This window comes from Castor canadensis, chromosome 9 (genome assembly GCF_047511655.1).
Source record: "Castor canadensis chromosome 9, mCasCan1.hap1v2, whole genome shotgun sequence".
Taxonomy (NCBI): Eukaryota; Metazoa; Chordata; class Mammalia; order Rodentia; family Castoridae; genus Castor; species Castor canadensis.
The window spans coordinates 15,161,666-15,184,050 of NC_133394.1; the positions used below are offsets into that span (position 1 = coordinate 15,161,666).

The following is a 22,385-nucleotide window of genomic DNA, read 5'->3' on the forward strand; positions in this document are numbered from 1 at the left end:
AGTTGGAACTTCAGCTCAGTGCTATTGCCCATGTGGACAGGAATGCCTGTCCCCTTGCTTAGAAGATGAGGCACTTTTGTAGGAAGTGGCCTGTCCTACACAGATCTCGACTTCCACAGGTGGTGGCACTCCCAGGTACTTTTGGAAAGAAGTCCCACATTGTGTCAAGCCTGGGGGTGGGATGGGGCGAGAATTCAAGGACTCCCTAGAAAAAGGGTGGGTTATTCACCCAGTTTAGTTGACCTGGCTTCACTCCAGGGACTCCAAATGCCAAGGTAACCAGCATGGGGTGGGGGAGGGATGGTAACCCAGTCAATGTGGCAGTGTGTCTTGACAAGATTCTCAAGCTCTTCCGGCTGCCTAAATCCATTCAAGGGTCCTTTTCTTTATTTTTTGAGGTACCAAGGATTGCACTTCGGCCCTCAACTTTGCTAGGCAGGCCCTTTATTTACCATTTGGGCTGCACTCCAGCACCTTTAGCTTCAGCTTATTTTTAGATAGGGTCTTGTGCTTTCTATCTAGGCTGGCCTCAGACCTACTGTGATCCTCCTACCTCCATTTCCTGAGTAGCTGGGATTATATATGTGCCTTGGGTTGTTTTTGAGATAGGGACTTGCTAACTTTTGCCTGGGCTGGCCTTGAACCAAGATCTTCCTATTTCTACCTCCCAAGTAGCTAGGATTATAGATGTGCACTACCACAGCTGGCTCTGTCCTTCACTTTTGAGACAGGTTCTCCCCTAAATTTCACCTAATTACTCGCATAATAGCCTCTCAATAAAATCATTTCCACTTAACTTAGTCAGGATCAGATTCTGCTGCCTGTGACCTGAGAACACTAAGCAGCTCAGAAGAGGCTGGACTGAGATTATTTCCAAGGTATCTTTCAGCTTCAAAACATTCATGATACACAATTTTTAAGCGGCCATTCTTTGCAGAAGATATTCCAAATATGTTTAAATATGCATTTATAACTATACCGACATCTTTATTTTATATACACATAGTCACATGCATTCACATATGTGTATGTATATACCACCATTTACGTAAGCATTGTTGCTAGTATTTGATAAAAAGAAAGAGTAATTTTCATGATCTACTAAACAGATTCCTATCTAAACCTTCATAGGCAATGTGAATTATTCAACCAGAACATTTCCACTTATTAAAAGGAGCTGGCTACCTGAAAATAAAAATATCAGTCCCCATAATTATATTTAAATTTCTTAGGTATTGTGTTCCTTTTTCTATTTGTTTATTTATTTTCATTTACTTATTTGTCTATTTATTGGCAGCCTCAGATGGGGTCTTGTGAACTCCACCCCCAAATCCCTTCCCCCTCCACTGGGCTTGAACTGCAATCCTCTTGATCTCAGCCTCCCAAATAACTAGGATTACAGGTATGAGTCAGCAGCACCCTATGGATATTGTGTTTCTTAACAGAGAAACACATCACAGTTTGTTTTATGGAAAGGAATTTTCAAAAACACAAAAGAAACAGAACTCCAATTCATTATTTTAATTATTATTTCATTCGGACCTGAAGATTTTAGACTTTGGTTCATTTGCACATTGAAACACGTAAACTAAAGGGTGTTGCTTTTAAGTATCTAAGGAAGAAAAATCTCTTTGACTTGAAACTACTATACTGGGAAAAAAATGAGAATTCTGGTAACATGTATAGAGTGTTTAATATTTGAAGTGAGTTCTGACAGAAAAAAAAAATGCCACTCACAGAAGCAAAAGAGGTGACAGTCACAGACATGAATCTGTATCCTGGGAAGATCTTTGCCACTGCAGGTACCTGAGGTTGTACTGGGTGCAGGATGCAGTTGAAGAATGGATTTAAGAACGGAATCAATCCTAGCCACTCAGGAGGTGAAGATCAGGAGGATTCTGATTTTAAGCCAGCACAGGCAAAAAGTTATGCAGACCCCATCTCAACAAACAAGTGGATGTGGTGGTATACTTCTGGATCTCAGCTACATGGTAGAGTTGTGGCCCAAGGTGAGATTATGAAAAATAACTAAAGCAAAAAGGGCTGAGTGTGTGTCTTAAATGGTAGAGCACCTGCCTAGCAAGTGTGAGGCTGTGGGTTCAAACCTCTGTACCCCCAAACACACACACACGTGTGTGTGTGTGTGTGTGTGTGTGTGTGTGTGTGTGTGTGCATATACATATATATATGGAGAGAGAGAGAGAGAGAAAATAAGGTAGCTGTGCCTTTCATGTGGGTACTTTCTACTGTCACTTATAGGCATTGCCCAGTGGTTCTGTTAATGATTTTGAATTTACATGAAAATTTCCTTGAAAATTCTGTAGAAACTGAGAAAGTAAATGTGAATTGTGGACATAACGCCACAGCACTGGTGGTGCGGAGGGGATGGGAAGTGGGGGACTTACTGATAGCTAGGGAGACATCAGGAGCTTTTCAAATTCTGTCCATTTTGAACAGCCCCTATTTCTAGAGCACTTCCAATGTGTCAGGCACCGTGCAGACCTTGCACAGCAGCTCTGTAAAGTACTACTTCCATTTTTATGGTTAAAAACCAAAAACCCCGTCTTCAGCGAGGTTGTGAGTTGCCCAGAGTCATAGAAGCAAGTAAATGGAAAAGCCAGCCGGGATTCACACCCAGCTCCCTTGGGCTGCAAAGTCTGCATTCTTTGCACTTCCCTACCTGCTTCTTGTTATGTTAAATATTGTAGCATCTCCTGCTCCTTCTCCTCCTCCTTTCCACAATGTTCTCTTTATTTGCATGAATTATTTACGAATTTAATCTCCAATTTGAAAACTGGGTTCTGTTTATCCATGCTAATCCATGTTTATGTTGGATTGGGAACAGAAACCAGCATCTTTCCCAGAGGACAACTGTCTTTAAAATGAGGGAGCAGCCAGGCAGTAGCACCCATGAGAAGCAGACCGAATAGATCTAATTCCACTCCAGGGTGACTGTCTAACAGGGAAACCACTGACAAAGACAAGCATTGAAAGGCTGGAAAGCACCAACTTCTGCAAGCATGGAATATGGAAGACCTGACTAGACCCCATGACTTACTTTGCCCTCTTCCCACCTAATCCAGTGCGGAAGCTGAAGGGGGACTTTGCCAGTGGGGTTATTATCACCTAGCCCCACACATGGCAGTGTGTTCAATGCCTTTTTTCTCGGGGAGAACTGAAATGATGGTATCAAGGTGAAGCATGAGTCAAATATCTCAAACCCACGTTCCTTCCTATTATTGCTTATACTCTCTCTACAACAAAATTAGAAATAAGGGCAGAATAGTTTCTGCTGGGTATTGAGGGGGGGAGCGGGAGGGGGTGGAGTGGGTGGTAAGGGAGGGGGTGGGGGCAGGGGGGAGAAATGAACAAAGCCTTGTATGCACATATGAATAATAAAAGAAAAATGAAAAAAAAATAAATAAAAAAAAGCATACTTTAAAACAAGATCATAAAATATTTTATTTAATCTGACAAAGATAAACTCAGAAGATCTGTAAAAGCCAATCAAAAGTTGGGCTGATACTTTTTCCCCATTAGGGTAATATTTATAAGTCACTAGTGGGCAGTCTGTGTCAGTTCTCCCTGTCCTATATTGGTATTGGAGGGATAAATGTTATTGCAGTCACCTATGGGATAATTACATGGGCTTAAATGAATACTTAAGTCACTTCAGTTAACATAATTTCCAAGAAATCAAGAGAATCACTATTCTTACTCGCACTTCTCAGTGTAGGCAGATATGACATGTGATTAAAACGAAAAAAGTTATTTCCTGATGTACACATACTAACTGATAGCAATTTCTTTGGGTATGTTTGGTAGTGTTTTGTGAAAGAGGTAATTTATCCCCAAAGCTAAAACAGGATACAGCATTTCCCCTAGCCATGTAAATATGTAAAGAAGAAAAGTGAGACAGAAAAAAATTGACTTTACTTTAAACATAGATAGAATTATAATGACAGCTGAAATCATTTATTTTATACACTTAGGGTTTTCAATAATTATTAGTCAGATTATTGATTAATACTGATCAAGAATTACACTACCATCGCTCCTACATATATTTGTAACTAGCATTGAAGAGTAATAAACAAGTGGAGAGCTAAGATTTTTTTTAGTTTATTTTCCATATGCTTCAAAATATAGTAAAAAAAAGTTTTAATACAAAACATTTTCCTTTTTAAAGGATTTCCAATGAGTTGACTGGTCTCTGGGGACATCTACTGGAAGTTTAGTGAACTGCAGTCACATCATGCAAATTTGCTACCTTTCATTATCCATCTTAATACAGATATTATTTTAATTGATATGTAAATAAGGCAATAGTAAAAGAAAATAAATGTAAAGTTATGCATGGTATTCTGTCTCATCCATCTGGTGACAGAAAAACACGTAGCTGGCTATGAGATCACTAATAAATGGTTCACTGCTAAAAAGGAAATAGGTGATATATGACAGACTCACAGTTTTCAAGTCATTAAATTCTCGTTTTTGGAAAAATTAGAAAGCTACTCTAGAGATAAGCATTCACATATTTAATGAAGCATTTTTATTAATCCAAATACAGTGAATATCAAGAACACTTAATTTTTTTAGGGTTTCTCTAAAACAAATTCACTCTGCATCTCAGCACATCAGTCAATCACTAATGACTCTCCATCACTGCTTACTTTCCATCTGACTTGGTGTAACTGTTACATGTTAATATCTCAAAAAGCAGAATTTTATTATACTCAAATCAAAAGAATCTTTTATTATAATTAGCCATTACAATTAGAGTTAAGTCATTAAGATGACTAATTAAATGAACATTAAAATATTTATTACTAATTTCTCTTAAACATTTAAAATTTCAAAGACTGGAATATATAATGAGTAGAATGCAATACTTGCAATTTACATATAGCTTTAAAGTATGTCTCAGTAAAAATAGCCCCCTTCAAATATTGCTGCTGTTATGACTATTCATGTAATAAGAGTTTTAACAGCATAACCAATATAACAATCTTGATATTCTTTGTGAAATTTAGAGGTGATGTTTATTGTAAGAGAAAGTGAAAAATAATTTGGGATATATAAATATTGTTTTATCCTTATGTTATACTGTTATATATTTTATATACTGATATATTTCATGTGAAACTCTTCCTTATAAAGATTGAAATATCTATTGTTTTATCTTTATTCCTAAAAACCCCCTATGTGTCTCTTAATTTATAGTTTTTGTGAAATTTTCAGTAGAATTTCTATCCAAATAAATGTGATACAATCTTAGAATTTGCAAGTTTTTTAAAAAAAATCAAAATGTAAATATTACCGAGAAATTGGAGTACAAATATTAATATAATAGGATTTTTGTTTCAGTTTAGGTTTATATTCAATTTAGACAGTTAGTCTAGCTTGGTAATTAATAAATAACTAAATTAAATTTACTTTCCAGGAGATTATGAAATAGAATTATTATGTGACTTTCTCAACAGTTTTATTTACTAAGTTGAATCTTTGGAGGAAGCTGCTATATTTGCAAGTTTTGCTTTATAGTTTTGGAAGATACAGTTCTTATGTATTAACAGCAAAAGAAAGCTGAGTTAAACTTGCAGTATTTAAAAAATATGTATGTACAAATTTAAAAAGGTCACTTGGAAAAAATTTACCCAAGTTCAACCTTTAATTCTTTTTAAAGAAACCTAATAATAATAATTTAAAACTCAAGATTAATTCATAGTATTTTGCAAATAGGACTATTACTAATATAATTATTTCAACAAATAATAAAATATTTAAAAACCCGATTAGTAAAGAATTCTCCCAATAGCAAAATAAGAATTCATTTCAACATGGGTGATTTTATTTTAGGATATCTGGAATATTTGAGTTGAATGTAATAAAAATTAATTCACAGATTGAATTGCTAGAACTGATGTTTAGTATTAAGCAGTCACTTTTCTGAGTCTAACAACTCTTTATATAATCTTTATATGCAGGATATCAGAGGAAAGCCGTATTTTTTTAGCCGGCACCATAGGATCGCAACTCTTCCACTGGCTTTAAATAATTCCCTTAATAATATAAAGGCATTTCATGTGGAACCCCTGTTAAAAAATTATTTACTCCAGTGTTTTCCATTCAATCAAACATTTCTAGAAGAAAGGCTGTCATGAAATGGGAACAAGTAAACAATACAGCAGTAGATACAGGGTATCACCAAAATACTTATCCACAAAGCCATTACACCACATTTTAGTATCCTTCAACTTCTTTATTGAGAAATCTCAAACTCAAACACATTTTTAAAAGTTTCTTTAGAATTTGGGTGAAAGACTGGAAGAAAACCTCCTTACATGAGGCTAACTATACACACAGTTCTTAAAAACAATCTCATAACTTGTAAACTCTTTTGAAAAATTCAAACTTCTTTCCAAACAGTGATGTAAGCTAAAGATTAGACATGGAAAAGAGTGAACTGAATGCTGTTTTTAAAGGAGAATTTTTCAGGGGAAGTATTTTCAAGCCAGAACTAAACACAAGTGGAAACACCCTTGAATGCACAAGGCAGGTATATGGACTCTTGTTCCTTCCTTTCAAATAGCACTGTAAATTTCAACCAGAAAGAAAAGCAATTAAACATACACTGAGAAATAAAGCCAGAAAACAACCGTGGTCTTTGAATTGAGTTATAATGATAAAAAAGAAATCTGAATAAGTAATATAATCCTGTTATTTTCTGTGTCCTAATATAATGAGGAGAACAGGGGCTTCGTGTTTCATGACGATAAACACATTAGCCATGTCTGCGCTATCTTATCAATTGTACATTTTTGTCTGACTTAGTATTTTAAATTTTGTTAACATAAAACTCCCTAGAAAGTGATACTCACTGTGTTTTGAAGCATAATTTTGTGATGTCTTCCAGGTTTTTAAAAAAAATTCTTTTATTTAGGAATGTGCAGCATCTATTTTTTTTCTTTCAGTGCTCTCGCTACATCTTTATAAATAAAAAAACTATCAATTTTCCATAAAAGTTGAGAGAAAATACCAAACAGCAAAAGTAGAAAGCTGGAAAATATAAAGGCTAACTTAGTCAAAACAACAAGTGTCTTAAAAAGAAAACTTTGACTCACTGTGCTCAGTTTCCTCCAAAGTGTGTCATACATTTTATCTTTGCAAGAGTTTGACGAGTTTTGCAAGTAAAATTCTGTTTCCTCTACTTGCTAATAGTCATGAGAATCTGTAGTTTGCACCTTCTCATTAAAAATGTATTGTATTTTTTGAAATTACTCACCCCACCTTTTATCCAGATCATGTCTTTGAAAGGAGGAAGTAGATAATAAATGGAATAATTCATGATTTCCCATTAAATATGAAACTTTCTTTTGCAGAGTTTAGAAAATGAAGTTCTACATAATGTACAAAAGTTGATTAGAACTTTTTTTTTAACCTTTTCAAGAAAAAAAAAAAAACCTTTCACATTAAACAACTGCACAAGGAGGTTTCTTTGGGAAAAGTAAACCAATTCTTTACACCCGTAGTGCTATATAAGCTAATTTAGCTTCCTCCAAATGTATATTTCTTTATGATACTTAAAAAATGTTAAAAGGATGGGAGGAAAAATCATATACATTGGGTTATAAGCATGACAAGTACTTAAGAGAAACATAGCATGTTTCAAATTTGAAGGGAAAAATGCATAAATTAAAAATGAAAACAAAACATTATTCCTGCTCTTTCAGCAGTGGAACAAAAGATAATGCAAAGGTAAATAGAAAACCCTGCAGTTAGAGTTCTCAGACTGTGAGATTTATTCTAGAAGGTAATGCTATTTTGTCATGAGAAAGGATATCTTTGCTCATAACACATCTTTTTTATACACACTATCCATGAGCACTCTGTATACTACACACTCTTGTCCTGTCTTTTTCTGACAAAATTTTAAAAAGAAAATCAAACGAAAGGATTTTTGGACTCACTCCAGCTCTATCAGTCTATATTTTTTGGGTGAGAACTCCTTAGAAATTTATCTACTGAGAAAGGTCAAGTTTTCTCTATTTAAGTACAGCAAGTGGCTTCATTTCTTTGGGTTTTTAAGTTTCTATTCTAGGAATGCCTTATCTTTTCACTAAGCACATTTTATTTTTACCCATATGAAAGAAATAAGTTTCCCCCCACCCCCGTCAAACTTAGTTGCGTACAGGTAAGTATCAAACTGTAAGCCAGGTGAAGAAACCTTTCATACTGTATGCTGTTTAATTACCATTACAAAGGTGAGTGCTACACAGATGAAAGTGAAGACAGGTTTCTACAGACTGTGCACAAGGGTCAAACTTCCAGGATAAAATAAAAGCTATATAAAAAAAGCAGAAAGCGAATTGGTCATTCTGATGCTTTGACCAGTCAACATCTGTGTATAAATACCTTGTTGTCATGGATGTCACATTAATTTTATTATAGCTATCTTAACCATTAAGAGAATTACTAGTTATAACTAAGAGCATTTAAAATCAAATATGTGTGTCAATGTGAATATTGTAAAAAAAAGAAAGAAAGCATTTCTGAAAAGATCAAAAGCCTTGAATTCAAACATAGAGTACATATAAAATAGACAAATAGTAGGCAAAGAACATGTTATTTCTTTCTCTTTAATTCCATACAATAGCGCAAATGCCAACAAAAGAAGTGCTTGTTACATTATTAACATCAGACAAAACAGAATTAAAGCAGAAAAAAATTAAAGGAGTATAGGTCCTGTCAGAGAGTCATAAGCAGATTAGTTTACTGAGAAATACAGGAGGTGGTTTCAAAATATATGAAAGTAATAGAACAATAGCAGAAATTGACTTTAATGAATTTCTAAGAAACTTGTAGCTAAAGTGGAGGGAAAATTTGTGAATAACCATTGCCTGGATTGACGGAAGTGTAACAGGTTCAATATGATTATTAGATTCTGATAGATATTTCTATATAATCTGTCCAGTAAATAGAGAATATATATTTCTCTTTGAACATAGAAGAGCTATTTATAAAAATTTATAGTGTAGTAGCCACACTGAGAATTTCATAAACTGATACTCTAATGGCATATATACTGAGCACAATAGTCATTCCCTACCCTGTATCTCCCTACTGAAAAAAATAAAGCAAATACCAAAACCTATTTATCTGAAGGTTATAAACATATTTCTAATTTAGCCATTGCCTAATGATGAAACAACTATGGAAATTTCAATATATTTAGGGTTTTAAAAATACCTAAATATCAAATTCTGGAGGAATAAATCATTATGATAGTCAAAAGGAAGCTGAGAAAACATTTGTTAAAAAGTCAAGACCAAGTGAAAGGAGCAAGGAAGCTAGTTTTCAACTCAAGACACTAGAGAAAAAATCTTAACAAAATAAACACAATGATATAAACCCAAATAAAGAAAAAGAAAAGTTATAAATAAGAATAAAATTTAAAAATTAACAAAATAGAAAATCAAAAGTTGACCCATAAAGCAAAACAACTGGTTACATGAAAAGACAAAAAAAAAATCTTTGTAAGTATAACCAAGAAAAATGAAAATAGGTATCACCAAAAATAGTACTAGGAGTACAAAAAGTAATACAGCTCTCAGTTCTAATTATAGTCAGCCAGCTTTTGTTTTTTGCTTAACAATGTGTCATGTGTCATTCTCAATATTTGCATAGAATTATCTTACTTAGACCTTACAATGTTTTTTAAATGTTTATTATTATTTTCCCCACTTTACAGATGAAGAAGCAGTGATACAAATGGTTTTAATTAAGCACAGCTCTCACACTTTGGGATAGTAATCCAAGCAGTGTCATTCTAGAGCCCAGGTACTAGTGATTGTTATCCTTATCTCTGAGATAGAGAGAATACTTCTATTAATATGGAAGACATTGAAACATTCTTAGAAACTATAGTTAAACTTTATCACATTATCATGATTTTGATAATTATTCACATAAATAAGCACTTCCTAAATAATGTTACAAAATCTGGCCTCAAGAAGTCTTAGACCAATGATAACTGAGGACCGAGGGCCATTCTCCCAAAAGTAAGAAATTCCCAGCTCATCTGAAATATCCCAGCACAAAGAAAAACAAAGATGAAAAATTCCTTAGTGCATTTGACAAACTCCCAAACAGTAGCACAGGAAAAGAGAAATTACAGGTCAACATCATGACTCAGAGGCAAAATTCAAACACACACACACACACACACACACACACACACACACTCACACACACTCACACACACACTCACACACACACACTCACACTGAACTCATAATGAGTCAGTAGGGTTTATCCCATAATTTTAAAAATTGTTCAAAATTCGAAAATCTAATAACTTTGTGACCATCTCAGCAGATGCTAGAAAATTATTTAATAATGTTAACTAATTTGTGATTAAGAAAAGCAGAAACAAAGATATTCTTTACATTGGTAATGTGTATCTACTGAAAAAAAAAATCTCTGGAAAACATCATTTTGCAATATAGTAGAATCATTTCCACTAGTTAGGAATGTGAGGGAATGCTGCTGTCAGGGCTAATATTTAACTTTTAATAATGACGATTCTTGTTAGTGAAGGACTCAATATTTTACTGATATCAATTCTCCTAAAATAACATACAAATTTAGTGCAATCCCCATAAAAATGTGATGATTTTTTTCCTGACTCCTGCAAGATAATTCTGCAACCCATACAAAATGGCAATATGCAAGAAAAACTTGATCATTTAGAACAAGGTATAAAAATGAAATTGAAGTATATTACAAAAGGATTGTGGTTCACAAGAAAAGGAAATTAAATCCAGAGCACAGAACATATACACTCACGTGTGCATAGGGACATGCTTTCTCAGCTCAGGAGAAAGATTTTGGAACAAGTGATTTATTTACAAATATTGCTGGCATTCTTTGCATTCACATTTTTATATAATGCCTATAATACAGATAGAATATGCTACATTAGCTTTCTGTATTGCATAGTATATTCGATACACTTAAATATCGGTGTCCTCTTCATCTTTGTTCCTCTACGATATACGACAGGCTTATGTTAACACATCACTAAGACCTTTTAGGTGCATCATCGTACCATTTGCTAAAGCAACATGGTGGACATTCATTTTGTACTTCTGGATTAAGTGCTATGTCTTTGATTGCATAGTCTTCTTTTTTCTTGAATTCTAACCCTCTGCACCCCACCCCAGACACACAGCCCCAGACTACAACACAGCCATTTAGGGAGAAGGGACTGGGTATAGAAAGCGTGCAGAAGAGAGGTTTCTGTCTTTGCATTGTCCGAAAAGATTTTTATGTTGCCCTCACTTCTGATCGCACTTGGTATACAATTCTAAATTAATAATAATACCTGAGTTCAGTGACTCTCTCTGTAATCCTGGCTACTCAAGAGGTAGAGATATGGAAGGTTGACGTTGAAACCCTATCTCAACCAAGGAAAGCTGGGTGTGATGTGCAGGCCTGTCATACCAGCTACCTAGTAAGCATAAATAGGAGAATTATAGTCCAGGCAGACCCGGTCATAAACACAAAACCCTATCCTACCCTAAAAATAACCAAAGCAAAAAAGGTTAGGGGTGTAACTCAACTGGTAGAGTACCTGCCCCTGAGTTAAAAAAAATCTTTTTTTTTGAACTGCAAAAAAACCCTTTTTTTTTTTTTTTTCAGATTTTGAAGACATTCTTTCTTGTTCTTCTTGAACCAAGTGCTTTTGTAAACAGCAGTGATGGTAATCTCACTCTTATTTCTTCCCCGATTTCCTGAAAGCTTCTAGTATCTCCTCTTGATGGCTAGGTTTCTGAAATTTCATGAAGCTGTATCTAGGTTGGAGGGTTATTTTTAAATATTTTTGTCTTTTATTTCTGGTCACTTCAGTAGCCCACTTCAGCCTAAATATATGCGCGCCTTTTCTGGTCTCAGCAAAAAACCAAAAATAGTCAGGAAGGCTATGAATTCTGTCCTCTCTTTTTCCTGAGCAGCCTGACTAGTAAGTTAATTAATTTTCTTGATCTCTTCTAAGATCAAGATTTGATCAAGGTATTCTCAAATCATGTTTTGGTCTTCTTCTCTCAGCTCACTATTGCTTTCTTTGTACTAACTTTGAATTTAATTTTCTTGGTTTTTCAGAAGAAGTCTTAGAGCATTGATGAGACTTTTGGCATCACTGAGGATCCAATTCAGGACCTTGTGCTTGTAGGCAAGCACTCCACCATTCACCTCCAACCCTTTTTGCCTTTAGCTATTTTTCAGATGGTGTCTTACGTTTTTGCTCAGGGCTATCCTTGGAAATAAAATGCTTCTACCTAGACACTCCCGAATTCCTGGGATTATAGATGTGAACCACCATGCCTGGCTTATTTGTTGAGATAAGGTCCCACTAACTTTTTTTTGCCCAGGTTGGCCTTGAAGCATAATATTCTTATCTATGCTTTTCAAATAGCTGGGATTACAGGTATAAGCCACTGCACTCAGCCAAGTTTAGACATTTCTACTTTATGATGTAAGAATCTTAATGCTATAAGTTGCCCTGTAAGCATTGATTCAGCTGCATCACCCACATTTTGGCATGCTGTATTTACTTTCTCATTCAGTTCAAATATTTTCTGATTTCCTTTATGATTTCCTCTTTGATACGAATACATTGTCTAGCTTCCCAATTTGGGGGGCTTCTCTGGAGATCTTTCTGCTATTGATTCTAATTTAATTTCACTGTTGTAAGATAATATAATTTTTAGGATTTCGATCCTTAAAGTATAGTACCAATTGTTTTATGCCTCAGAATATCATCTTTGACAAGTGTTCTGTGCACACTTGCAAACAATGTGCTTTCTGCCTTGGTTGGGTGGCATGTTCTGTAAATGGCAATTACAGAACTGTCAAGTGGTTTGAGGCTTCTATATTTTTACTGACTTCTCCATCATTTATTGAGAGATTGGTGTTGGAGTCTTCTACCATGACTGAGGAGTGCTGTTCCTCCTTTTCTTTCAACAGGAGTGAGAATCCTGTGTCACTCTCATCCCCTGGAGTGGAACCTCATCCCTCACAGATGCTGCACATCCCCAGTGGGGAGCACATTTCCATACTTCCCCTTGAACTGCTTTTAACTTTCGATTATAATATGACAGCTATGTGATACCTACTGTCAATTTTAAGTCTCTTCAGTGTATTCTAGAAAGAAAGTAAAGTGAAAAACAAGATGCTTTGTTTATGTAAGTCAGAAGAGTCTTCAGGATGAATGAAACACAATCCCTGCTTTTAAAGACTCCCAGTTTAGAGCAGAGTCCCTTCTTCTGGCAGCTCACGGCAAGAAAGACACTTATGTTGTAATTCACACATGTATGTGTATGTGTAATATATGTAAATATATGAAGCAAAACTTTAAAAGTACTGTTACACAAAATATTCCAGTCTGTTTGAACATAAACGTAGTCAATCCTCATAGCCATTCTATGAGACTGTCAACTTGACCTCCTATCATCACTCTCTTTTCCTAGATGAGTAAACTGAGGCACAGGGAGGTTAAGTAATTTACTCAAAGTACTAGATGATTTCTGTGTGAATGTAATGCTCAGATTTGAGTCCAGAGAGTCTGAATTTAGGTCTATGTCCTCTTCCAACATACCTGGCAGCCTCTCAATGTTTAGCCTTATGTACTCTATGCACTCTTTTCTGTCCTATTTTACTAGACTCCCTTTTCATTTTTAAAATGCTGGCCATAATCCTCAAACTAATGGGTTACAACCACTACTCACTAATGGGCCACAATCTATAACTTGTTAAATATTTATAAATGGGGGAAGTAAAATACATGTACATGATTGTCGATGGCTATTAAAAAAGTTCCAACAAGAGCTTGGAGCTCTACCAAATGGGTGAGGTGATGATGAACCAAAGAAGGAGAGCATCATAGAACAAGATGAGTCTAAGTACACCAAGCAAGCATGCGAGCACAGGGAGGAGGCTATGGAGGGTAAGAGACCATGGACACTCACTGATACCCTATCACCTGGGAGCTCAGAACCGTGTGAGTACCAAGGGTGCACGTACAAACAAATCAGCCACAGCCCAACTTCTCTTGATGCTTAAAGTCCAGGAGAGGACACAAATAAGCTAGAAATGAGGATACAGTGATGTAAGCGCCAAGATGGGAGGAGAACTAGGAATTACAGGATAGTAGCAAGTTAACCTCAAATAGTTGAGCCATTCAAAAAACAAAAACAAAAGCAACTACGGGACACAGGGGTACATATATGTAATCCAAGTAACTCAGGAAGTAGAGATTACGAGGATCATGGTTTGAGGTCAGCCCAAGAAAACTAAGACCTCATCTCAATCACTAAGCTGGGTGTGATAGTGTGTGCCTGTGATCTCAGACACTCAGCTACTCAGGAACTGTACGTAGGAGGATTGTGATCTAAGGCTGACCCTGGGCAAAAATGCCAGACCCTACCTGGAAATAACTAAAACAAAAAGTGCTAGGAGCATGGCTCAAGTGGTAGAGCTCCTGCCTCTCTGTCTACCAAGAGCAAAGCCATGAGTTCAAATCTCAGTAAAATAAAATAAAAAAAAAGAGAAGAAGAAGAAGAAAAAGTAAGAGTTAGCCATGATGCAGTAAGGGGAAAGAGCATTCTAGACCAAGAGAATGACAAGGTGCTAAAGATGGCTTTAGCCATCACAGCCAAAGGATGGGCTCATGGCTCACGGCTCAGAGATGGATTCCAGCGCTACACTGCCTTGATTCAAATGCTGCTCTTCTGCTTACTATCTGGGCGATCTTGGTCAAGTAACTCGTATCTCTGCTTTATTTCTTACTTCTAAGTGAAACTAACAAAGACTTTTCTAGGATTAAATTAATATAGACACACTTAAAACAGTATCTGAAAAATATTAAGTGCTCAACAAATACTGGCTTTTATTATTTTTACAAAGACCAAATCTCAAAGAGGGAATGGGAGGGCTTTAACTGGAAAAGGTAAGCAAAGGGTTGGGTGTGACAAGCCTTAGTTAAAAGATTATTTATTGAGTGCCTACTGTATGCTGGAGGTACTGGAGTCTCTGCCATGAGCAAGAGTTCTCCAGTGGCACAGGCAAGTTCAGAAGGAGTCATTTTTTATTTCTCCCTTATAATTTAGAGGTTTCCAACACAGAAAACAGAACAGGGTGTGATCATAGGGCAGAGGAATTTTTTGTTTTATAGCTGAGCAATATCAATATTTTAAGGGTTGTTTTCAGCCATAATGGAGAACTGAGAGAGTCTGAATTGTTTGGGGGTCTTCCCTATTTTAGTTTTGACAGATGCAATGTCAAGGCCAACCTCAACATGATACAATTGTCACGTAACCATTGACTTGGCAACTCACTTCTCCAGAAAGTTTAATTTACAAACCTTCTTACAGAATTTATTACTTTACAAAAGAGCAAAATGTTTCGAAAAGAAGACAAAATGGTTTCACAAAAGCATTCAAAAATAGATCAAAACAAATGAAGCAGAGGAAGAGCATACCTGAAGGAGCCTAACTTCCTGCGGTGTTGTACTGACATATTAGATCCTGAATAAACAGCTTCAGCTCATTACATCTATTCAAAGTGCCTGGCCATCATGCAAACCCAGGTGCTAGACTTGTATATAACAAGCATGTTCATAGTTAGCAAAAGCACCTTTAGAAGAAAACTTGGTATTTAAGATGAACATCTACCCAACAAGAATTTACTTTAAACCCCTAAGAGTTACACAATTCAAAATGAGACAGGAGGAAAAGGGTTTTAAAAACATGACGTTAAATGATTCTTTGTTCTTTACAGGCCAAACCAGGAAAATGTTGATATTTGATAGTCCTCATTGTCATTGGCTGGACTCACAGAATGACTCTCAGTAGCTGATGCTGAAAGCAAGATACTATGAAAGGAAGCAAAGTCTTAGAGAACCTAATCTCTCCTTCTGACAATAAAAATTGATGTCTGAAGCAGAAAATAATATCAAGCAAATTGACATTCTCCATCTCCAGATGATATTGTTTATGTGCAGCCTCATGTACATAGTTAAGCCAATAAAAACATCCCCCCAGAATTTTTTATTTAAATCTGTGACACTTTTATTACTCGGCTACTCAAAGCAATCATGATAGGATAATAAGTGATACTTTAAGCCCTTTAAAAAAAAAGCAGTAATGCAGTCTGATCGTGTTATATAGAACTAAAACCCAAAGTCCACTAATACTTTTCAGACACCACTTTCTTTAGGAGTTAAATGTCAGTTGGGCAGTATCAGTGAACCAGTTAAAGATTTAATCTAATAAAGTCAAGTCACCACTATCCAATTGAAAATGCAAATATAACATTTAAAATAATTAACTTATAAGGCACAAAAATCTAGTCATTTAAAAATAACATAGTAGAATTCCTTCTATAAATACAGATGACAGAAAGCCTGAATTTTAAAGTTGAACTCTTCTACCCATTCCAAAATAAATTAAACCCTATGAGCTGAATTTGGCCATTAGCTTGTCCTGCTTGATTACTTCTTTAAATTTTATTATATAGTCACAGAGGTCACATTCAAAGGTCAAAGGTGACACTCACCTGACAAGATGGAACATCAGCCAATAAGGCCACACTGGGAGGACAGAGTGGTGGGGAGAATAGGACATAAGTCCAGACCTTGCACAGCTTCAGGCCAAGTAAAATTTGCCTTGGGGAAGGACTGTGGCAAGACTGTTGGAATGGAAGGTAGGAGAGGAGTAGGGGAGAAGCAAAAGTCTAGCTTTGGGTTTGATTAACCTTAGAATGTCTAGGTTATATCCAGGTAGACCCATCAAGGAGATAGATGAATATAAACACTTGGAGCTTGATGGCGAGGGCAGTGCTGGATTGATAGATGTGGTAGTCTTCATACTATTACTGTATTTAAAGCTAGATCCAGGTTCCCAGGCCTTGGGCTCCTCACAGCCAAGAGTATGAAAACAGAGATCCAGCTAACAAAGAAGACACAGACGGTGGTATGGAGGAAAACCACAGAACAAAGCTGCCAGGAAGCCATAGGCACAGAATGTTCAAGAAGGAGAGAGCTGCAGTGTCAAATGCTGGGAAGACATCAAGCAAGATGAGGACAGAAAAATAAGCATTGAACACAGTAAACACAATAAAACCCATTGGTGAGATTTCAATGAGTACTGGGGCTGGAAATGTATTTACTCAATTGAAATTGAGTAAAGGATAGAATGGGAAAATATGAAGACAATGAGTCTGCTTTCTGTGAAGGATAGAAAAAATGAGGTGGGGCCTGTGGGGGAAAGTCAAGGGAAATCTAGTGTAGGTATAAATACTAGTGAGATTGAGTCAACAGAAAAGGAGAACTTGGTGATGTGGCAGAAAACAGTAAGTAAAGGGGAAAGTCTTAGATAAGAACAGAACCCCTCCACCGTCAGAATCAGAGAAAAGTCATGCGTGTGAGTTTACATATAAGTAAGCTGGCATATTTTGTTGTGGATGATGAGTGGTCATTTGGGACTAGAAAAAGATCATATGCATATTATGGGGTGTCAGTGCTAGTGTGTATCATCTGTTTTAGTGAGTAGTATATATATGTCTATTACCATCTTACAGAAGGATAAGATAATAGACAGGGGTTTGAAGATGTATTTCAGATAATGCTCTTTCCTGCTTAAAAATTAGCTTTTTGAATATCTACTCATAATGTTCCATATATGTTGAAGATCTAGGACTTATCAGATCATTTATCATGCTAGCCTGACAGAGAGCCCAACACAAAATCTGTCTTCCTTGACAAGTTTCACCCTATCATCACTGGCTTTGTTGATTTCCTCCTGGCCTCTAGGCTGCACTTCACAGTAAAATCAGCACTCATGCACTCTGTACTTGTCTACTGTGCATAGATCTTAACCATATAAACACCTGTTGAGGATTTAGGATGGGGGCCAATAAAATAGCATTGTCTCTGCCAAGGTGGGAAACCTAGTATTAAATATAAAGCAATACCTAATAACTTCTAGTTGACCAATTTATTTTTTTAGAGTTGAATGGCTAACAGAAAGTTTTAGTCAGCAATTCCTTGGCTAATAGAATATGCATATTTCTTTATGGCACCTGCTGGACATTGCGGGAGATGCTGAGATCATTATTTTCTCCTTTATATGCTGTTCATTTCCATTTGTCTGAGGCAGTATAGCAGTGAGCTGTGGACAAGCCATCTTTATGCCAAAGTTTCCATCCACTTTCTCTCAGATATGGCTTTGGTCAAGAACAGTATTCAAGTGTGGGAAACTTTAAGGGGAATGTAGTAGAAAAGACTGAGAATTACTCGTTGTTCCTGTCTTCTGTATCATAATGGTGAATTTGAAACCAACTTGGTAATAGACTTAGTGGAAAATAATAATATTAACATTTTTAACAGAACATTCTTCACCCAGTTTATTTGTGTATTCTTAGATAAAATATTTCTTCAGTCTACTCTGAAAGTTTAGGCATATATGGATTTCTGGTTTGTTGACTTTTGTGAAGCATAAATTTAATTCTTAAGCCAATTGAAGCTATTGGATGTCATTATATTTAAGTCAGAATGCAAACATTATTTATATATTTCTTAAAATTAGTAACTGTATTATCATAAAATATTCACCTTTAATTTTTATACAACAGGTTACCATGGAAAGTTAGTGAGTTAACAATCAGAGTAACATTTAACCAAAGGTTTTAAGCACTACACACACCAATCTAAGAGTTCTGTAGAAACAAGTGGTAACAGTTATTGTAAAATATTGTCATTCTATAAAGTAGCTATCAACAAGATAAACTACTTTGCTTTTCCATGTTATATGCAAATTGACAGAGATAATTTCAAACAAAATGAAATGTATCAAGAGATTTATAACTTTAGAATATATGAAATCTCTGCTAAAATAGCATTAGGAATATTTCTTCAGTAGAATCCCATAGCAGCAGGAAATATACAAATAGAATCTTTTAAAAGCATTTGTTGCATAAAATATTGTAATTGAAACATTTACTAAATCCCATATGATCCATGTGCATTTATAAGATTTTCAGTTTTCAATACTTACATCTAAATAACTGAACATAGCAGTCACTCAGTCCATAGGAAAACAATAGTATATTAAATCTGCTTAGCTGTTATTTCAGGTTGCTGTTCGTGTCTCTCTCTAACCAACATGGATTTGTCTAACACATTCAGTCATTCCATACATTCTAACTAGTGATAAAATAGCAAAGTTTACATTGTTCATTTGAAAAATAATTCCAGATAATTTGGAATTATTTTTAAATTTAGCAATGAGCTATGATACATTGATTCTTTTTGTGAATTCTTGGAGGTGGGGGAATCAAAATAGTAAGAGTTATTTCTGTTTTTTTGTTTAATTATCAAGGAAAAAGATATATAAATCATTCTCTTTTTTTCTCCCCTATGGAGGCAATATACCTTAAAATGGAAGCTAATAAACAATTAATGACCTGGACCTAACTAAACATTGGAAATGTGATAGTATTATATCTTGGTAAATATAAAAATTTTGAAAGTGATAAAATTAAAGACTTTGATATGTGTAAGATCAATAGACATGACTTATCACTATTTAATATGACCTTTAATTTTTAAATGCCATGTTCCAATGAAAAAAGTGCACTGCACGGGAAAATTGAAATTTCAATAAAGAATCAAGACAAAAGAAACAAACTTTATATTAAAGAGTCTTTAAGAGGTTATACTTACGCGGCAATCTCCTCTTTTGACAATCCTTTGAAATTCACCTCCAGGTAATGATCTATGTCATCTTTTTCTTTGATCAATTGAGACCTAAATGAAATGGAAAGAAATAAGAAAGTGCACTGCCTTTTCAAGTTAAAAAGCTACCAAACACATAAAGTGCCACCAGGAGAACAGAAGCATTTAGGGTGTAAAAGCATCGATCATAAATGTTCTGTCGGGTTGCTGATGGATAACTGCAAAATTTCAATTTTCCTAAATGGAAAAAAGATAGGGAAGAATATTAAACCTAGTGTATAAACAAATAAAATACAACACATTGCAACAATCCACATTCCTAAGTAAGAAGAGGTTTCTCTCCAGGCTTACAAGATCTTCCATCTTATTCATGGTATTTTGCAGTGTAACCAGCTGTGGCAGTCATATTTGGTTTGACGTAAAATCTTGACTCAAGAACACCTACTTGATACAAACATTTAAAATTCATTTGTTCCACACATAGATAAGATTTTCCCTGAGATACTGTTTGAATGTTTTTTAAAATCACACATAAAACTCAAATTCTTACGAATTCAAAATGCAAATGATAAAAAAGTACTTTACTGAGAAATATATTTGTAGTCTGTTGTTTCTTCACAGCCCCTTGAACATACTCAATAAGCATGTTAACCTCTCATAAACATGGGGATTTAGGACTAAGTACTCCTAAACACCTGTTTTATTTAGAACATTTTTATGAAAGAATGCTTATACAAACTTTGCCCTAAAAGGTTAATGATTAAAATGTTTTCTTCAAGAGGAAGATTTCTTTAAAATCCATATGATTTTAGGGTGGTGAGTCTGGGCTATGTTTTTGCTCACCTTGAAAAAAAAATGTAATCTCAATCATTAAAAAAAAAATGGGAAAAATAAGCTTTTTTCAGACTTTGTAAATATTTCATACTTTTCAAGAGTAGAAAAGAACAACAGACACAGACACAAACAAACACACATATACATGTTTTTTCATAGAGTCTTCCATCTACTGAAAGATTTCTCAGCTATAAAAAAATACTTGATTTGCCATTTTAAAAGAACTTTTATGTTAGTTTAGCTATGTATTTATTTTAGTTCAGGGCCTTGGGTCTTTCTAAGAAATACTGAGAATGAAATATGAGAACAAAGACATCTTATAATAGATTGATTGCTATGTCTTACAGGAATCAAGACCTATGCACATAAAGACAATTGTCAATCTTACACAGGCAAATTGTTGTGTATTGATAAATAATATGTATAGTAGTAAAAGTCACTAAAATTACAAATGGCAATTTCAAAGTAACACACTCCCAGTCGATATTCCTAGATGTGATAAAATGAACCAAGTTCTCTGCTCTGCATCCTCTCAGTAGAACTCCAGGGCTCAGCAGCCATCCCCAAGAGGCAGTAGTTTGATGATGCATTTTCAGACCCCAGTGTCATTTCGGGAGCTAAATTATGCCTGTCTATCTTCCCCATGACCTAGGCTTCAGTCTCATGCTCCCAAAACAGAAGTCAGCATTTGGAGTCTTGTGGATTAAAAGCCATAATCATTCTTAAAGCTTGTACTTTCTCTTCTGTGCATATTTCAAAAATGAAATGTCCCATAATGTTATAGGAAGCGTCCTATAATTGCAATAGGAAAAAAATGATTAAATGAGCAGTGGCGTGATAAATATATCTGTGGTATTTGAATTAGGCTTATCAACTGTTTTTGCAATAGCACATTAGAAGATCTGAGTGAAACAGCGTATTTGTCTATTTTCCTGAGACATGCTGGTGACATCTCTTCCTGCCGGAATTTTATTCTGTAGGAAAAGAAACGAGCAGCAGGGCCACCTACCTTGAAGTTGTCCCTGAAGAGCAGGGCAGCTTCTGTCTGGCTAAGACCGCAAGCTTTGTACGTGTCACAGGCAGTGGGGTAAGAGTGGTCATTTTGGGCTGCAAAGATTAAGCAGAAGTGGTATTTTAAAGACTACATCTTCAAAGACTACTTTAAGACATTACTAGCAACACACATCCTGTTATCTTAGGTGAGAATGCCTCTCTAGGTAGAGTCTGGATGACTCAGAAGCCATGCTCAGTGATTGGATTCTGCTGGCTGCTTCTGTTGTTATTTTGTCTTATGCTGTCTGCGTTTTAGTCAATTTATCACTTGTCTGCATCTCCACCAATGTGGATCAGGAGAAAATGTGAAAAATGCATTGAAGACTGAGACAATCAGCAGTTTTGGTAAGGGTTTTGTTAAGGGACATGGCTGTAATTAAAGAGTGAAGATATTTAGGGTAGCTGTGCCTTTCAAATGTTTCTGTTTCACTCTGCTATTATAATCAATAAGAGAAAATAGATCATACTTTGCTGTTTTCTAAAAACCTCATCACTTACAAATAAAGGCTTCCCTCAGAAGGGATAGAAACTAAGAATGAGTCTCAACAGCTTCTCTGAGAAGGCACGTAGCTATAGTGTGTGGTATAATGCATTACTTCAGAATGCAGTGGTTTAAAAAGTGTTCAGATCAACTTTATCACTCACACTTTCACATGTCTCTGGAGTTTGGACATGACAAAAGAGAGATGGCTCTTTTCTGCTCTAT

At 35.4% G+C, this 22,385-nt stretch overlaps 1 protein-coding gene across 2 annotated transcripts in view; it reads right to left on the bottom strand.

Moving 5' to 3' along the window:
- Positions 1-22,385, bottom strand: part of Ttc29 (tetratricopeptide repeat domain 29) — a 192,659-nt gene that overhangs the window by 165,691 nt on the left and 4,583 nt on the right. For both annotated transcript variants that reach the window (XM_074041061.1, XM_074041062.1), the window contains exons 3-4: positions 21,636-21,733; positions 19,781-19,864 (exon numbers count right to left, since the gene is read on the bottom strand). In XM_074041061.1, the coding sequence (XP_073897162.1) occupies positions 19,781-19,864; positions 21,636-21,727 (176 nt within the window). In that variant the 5' untranslated portion in view covers positions 21,728-21,733. The remainder of the gene's footprint in view (positions 1-19,780; positions 19,865-21,635; positions 21,734-22,385) is intronic.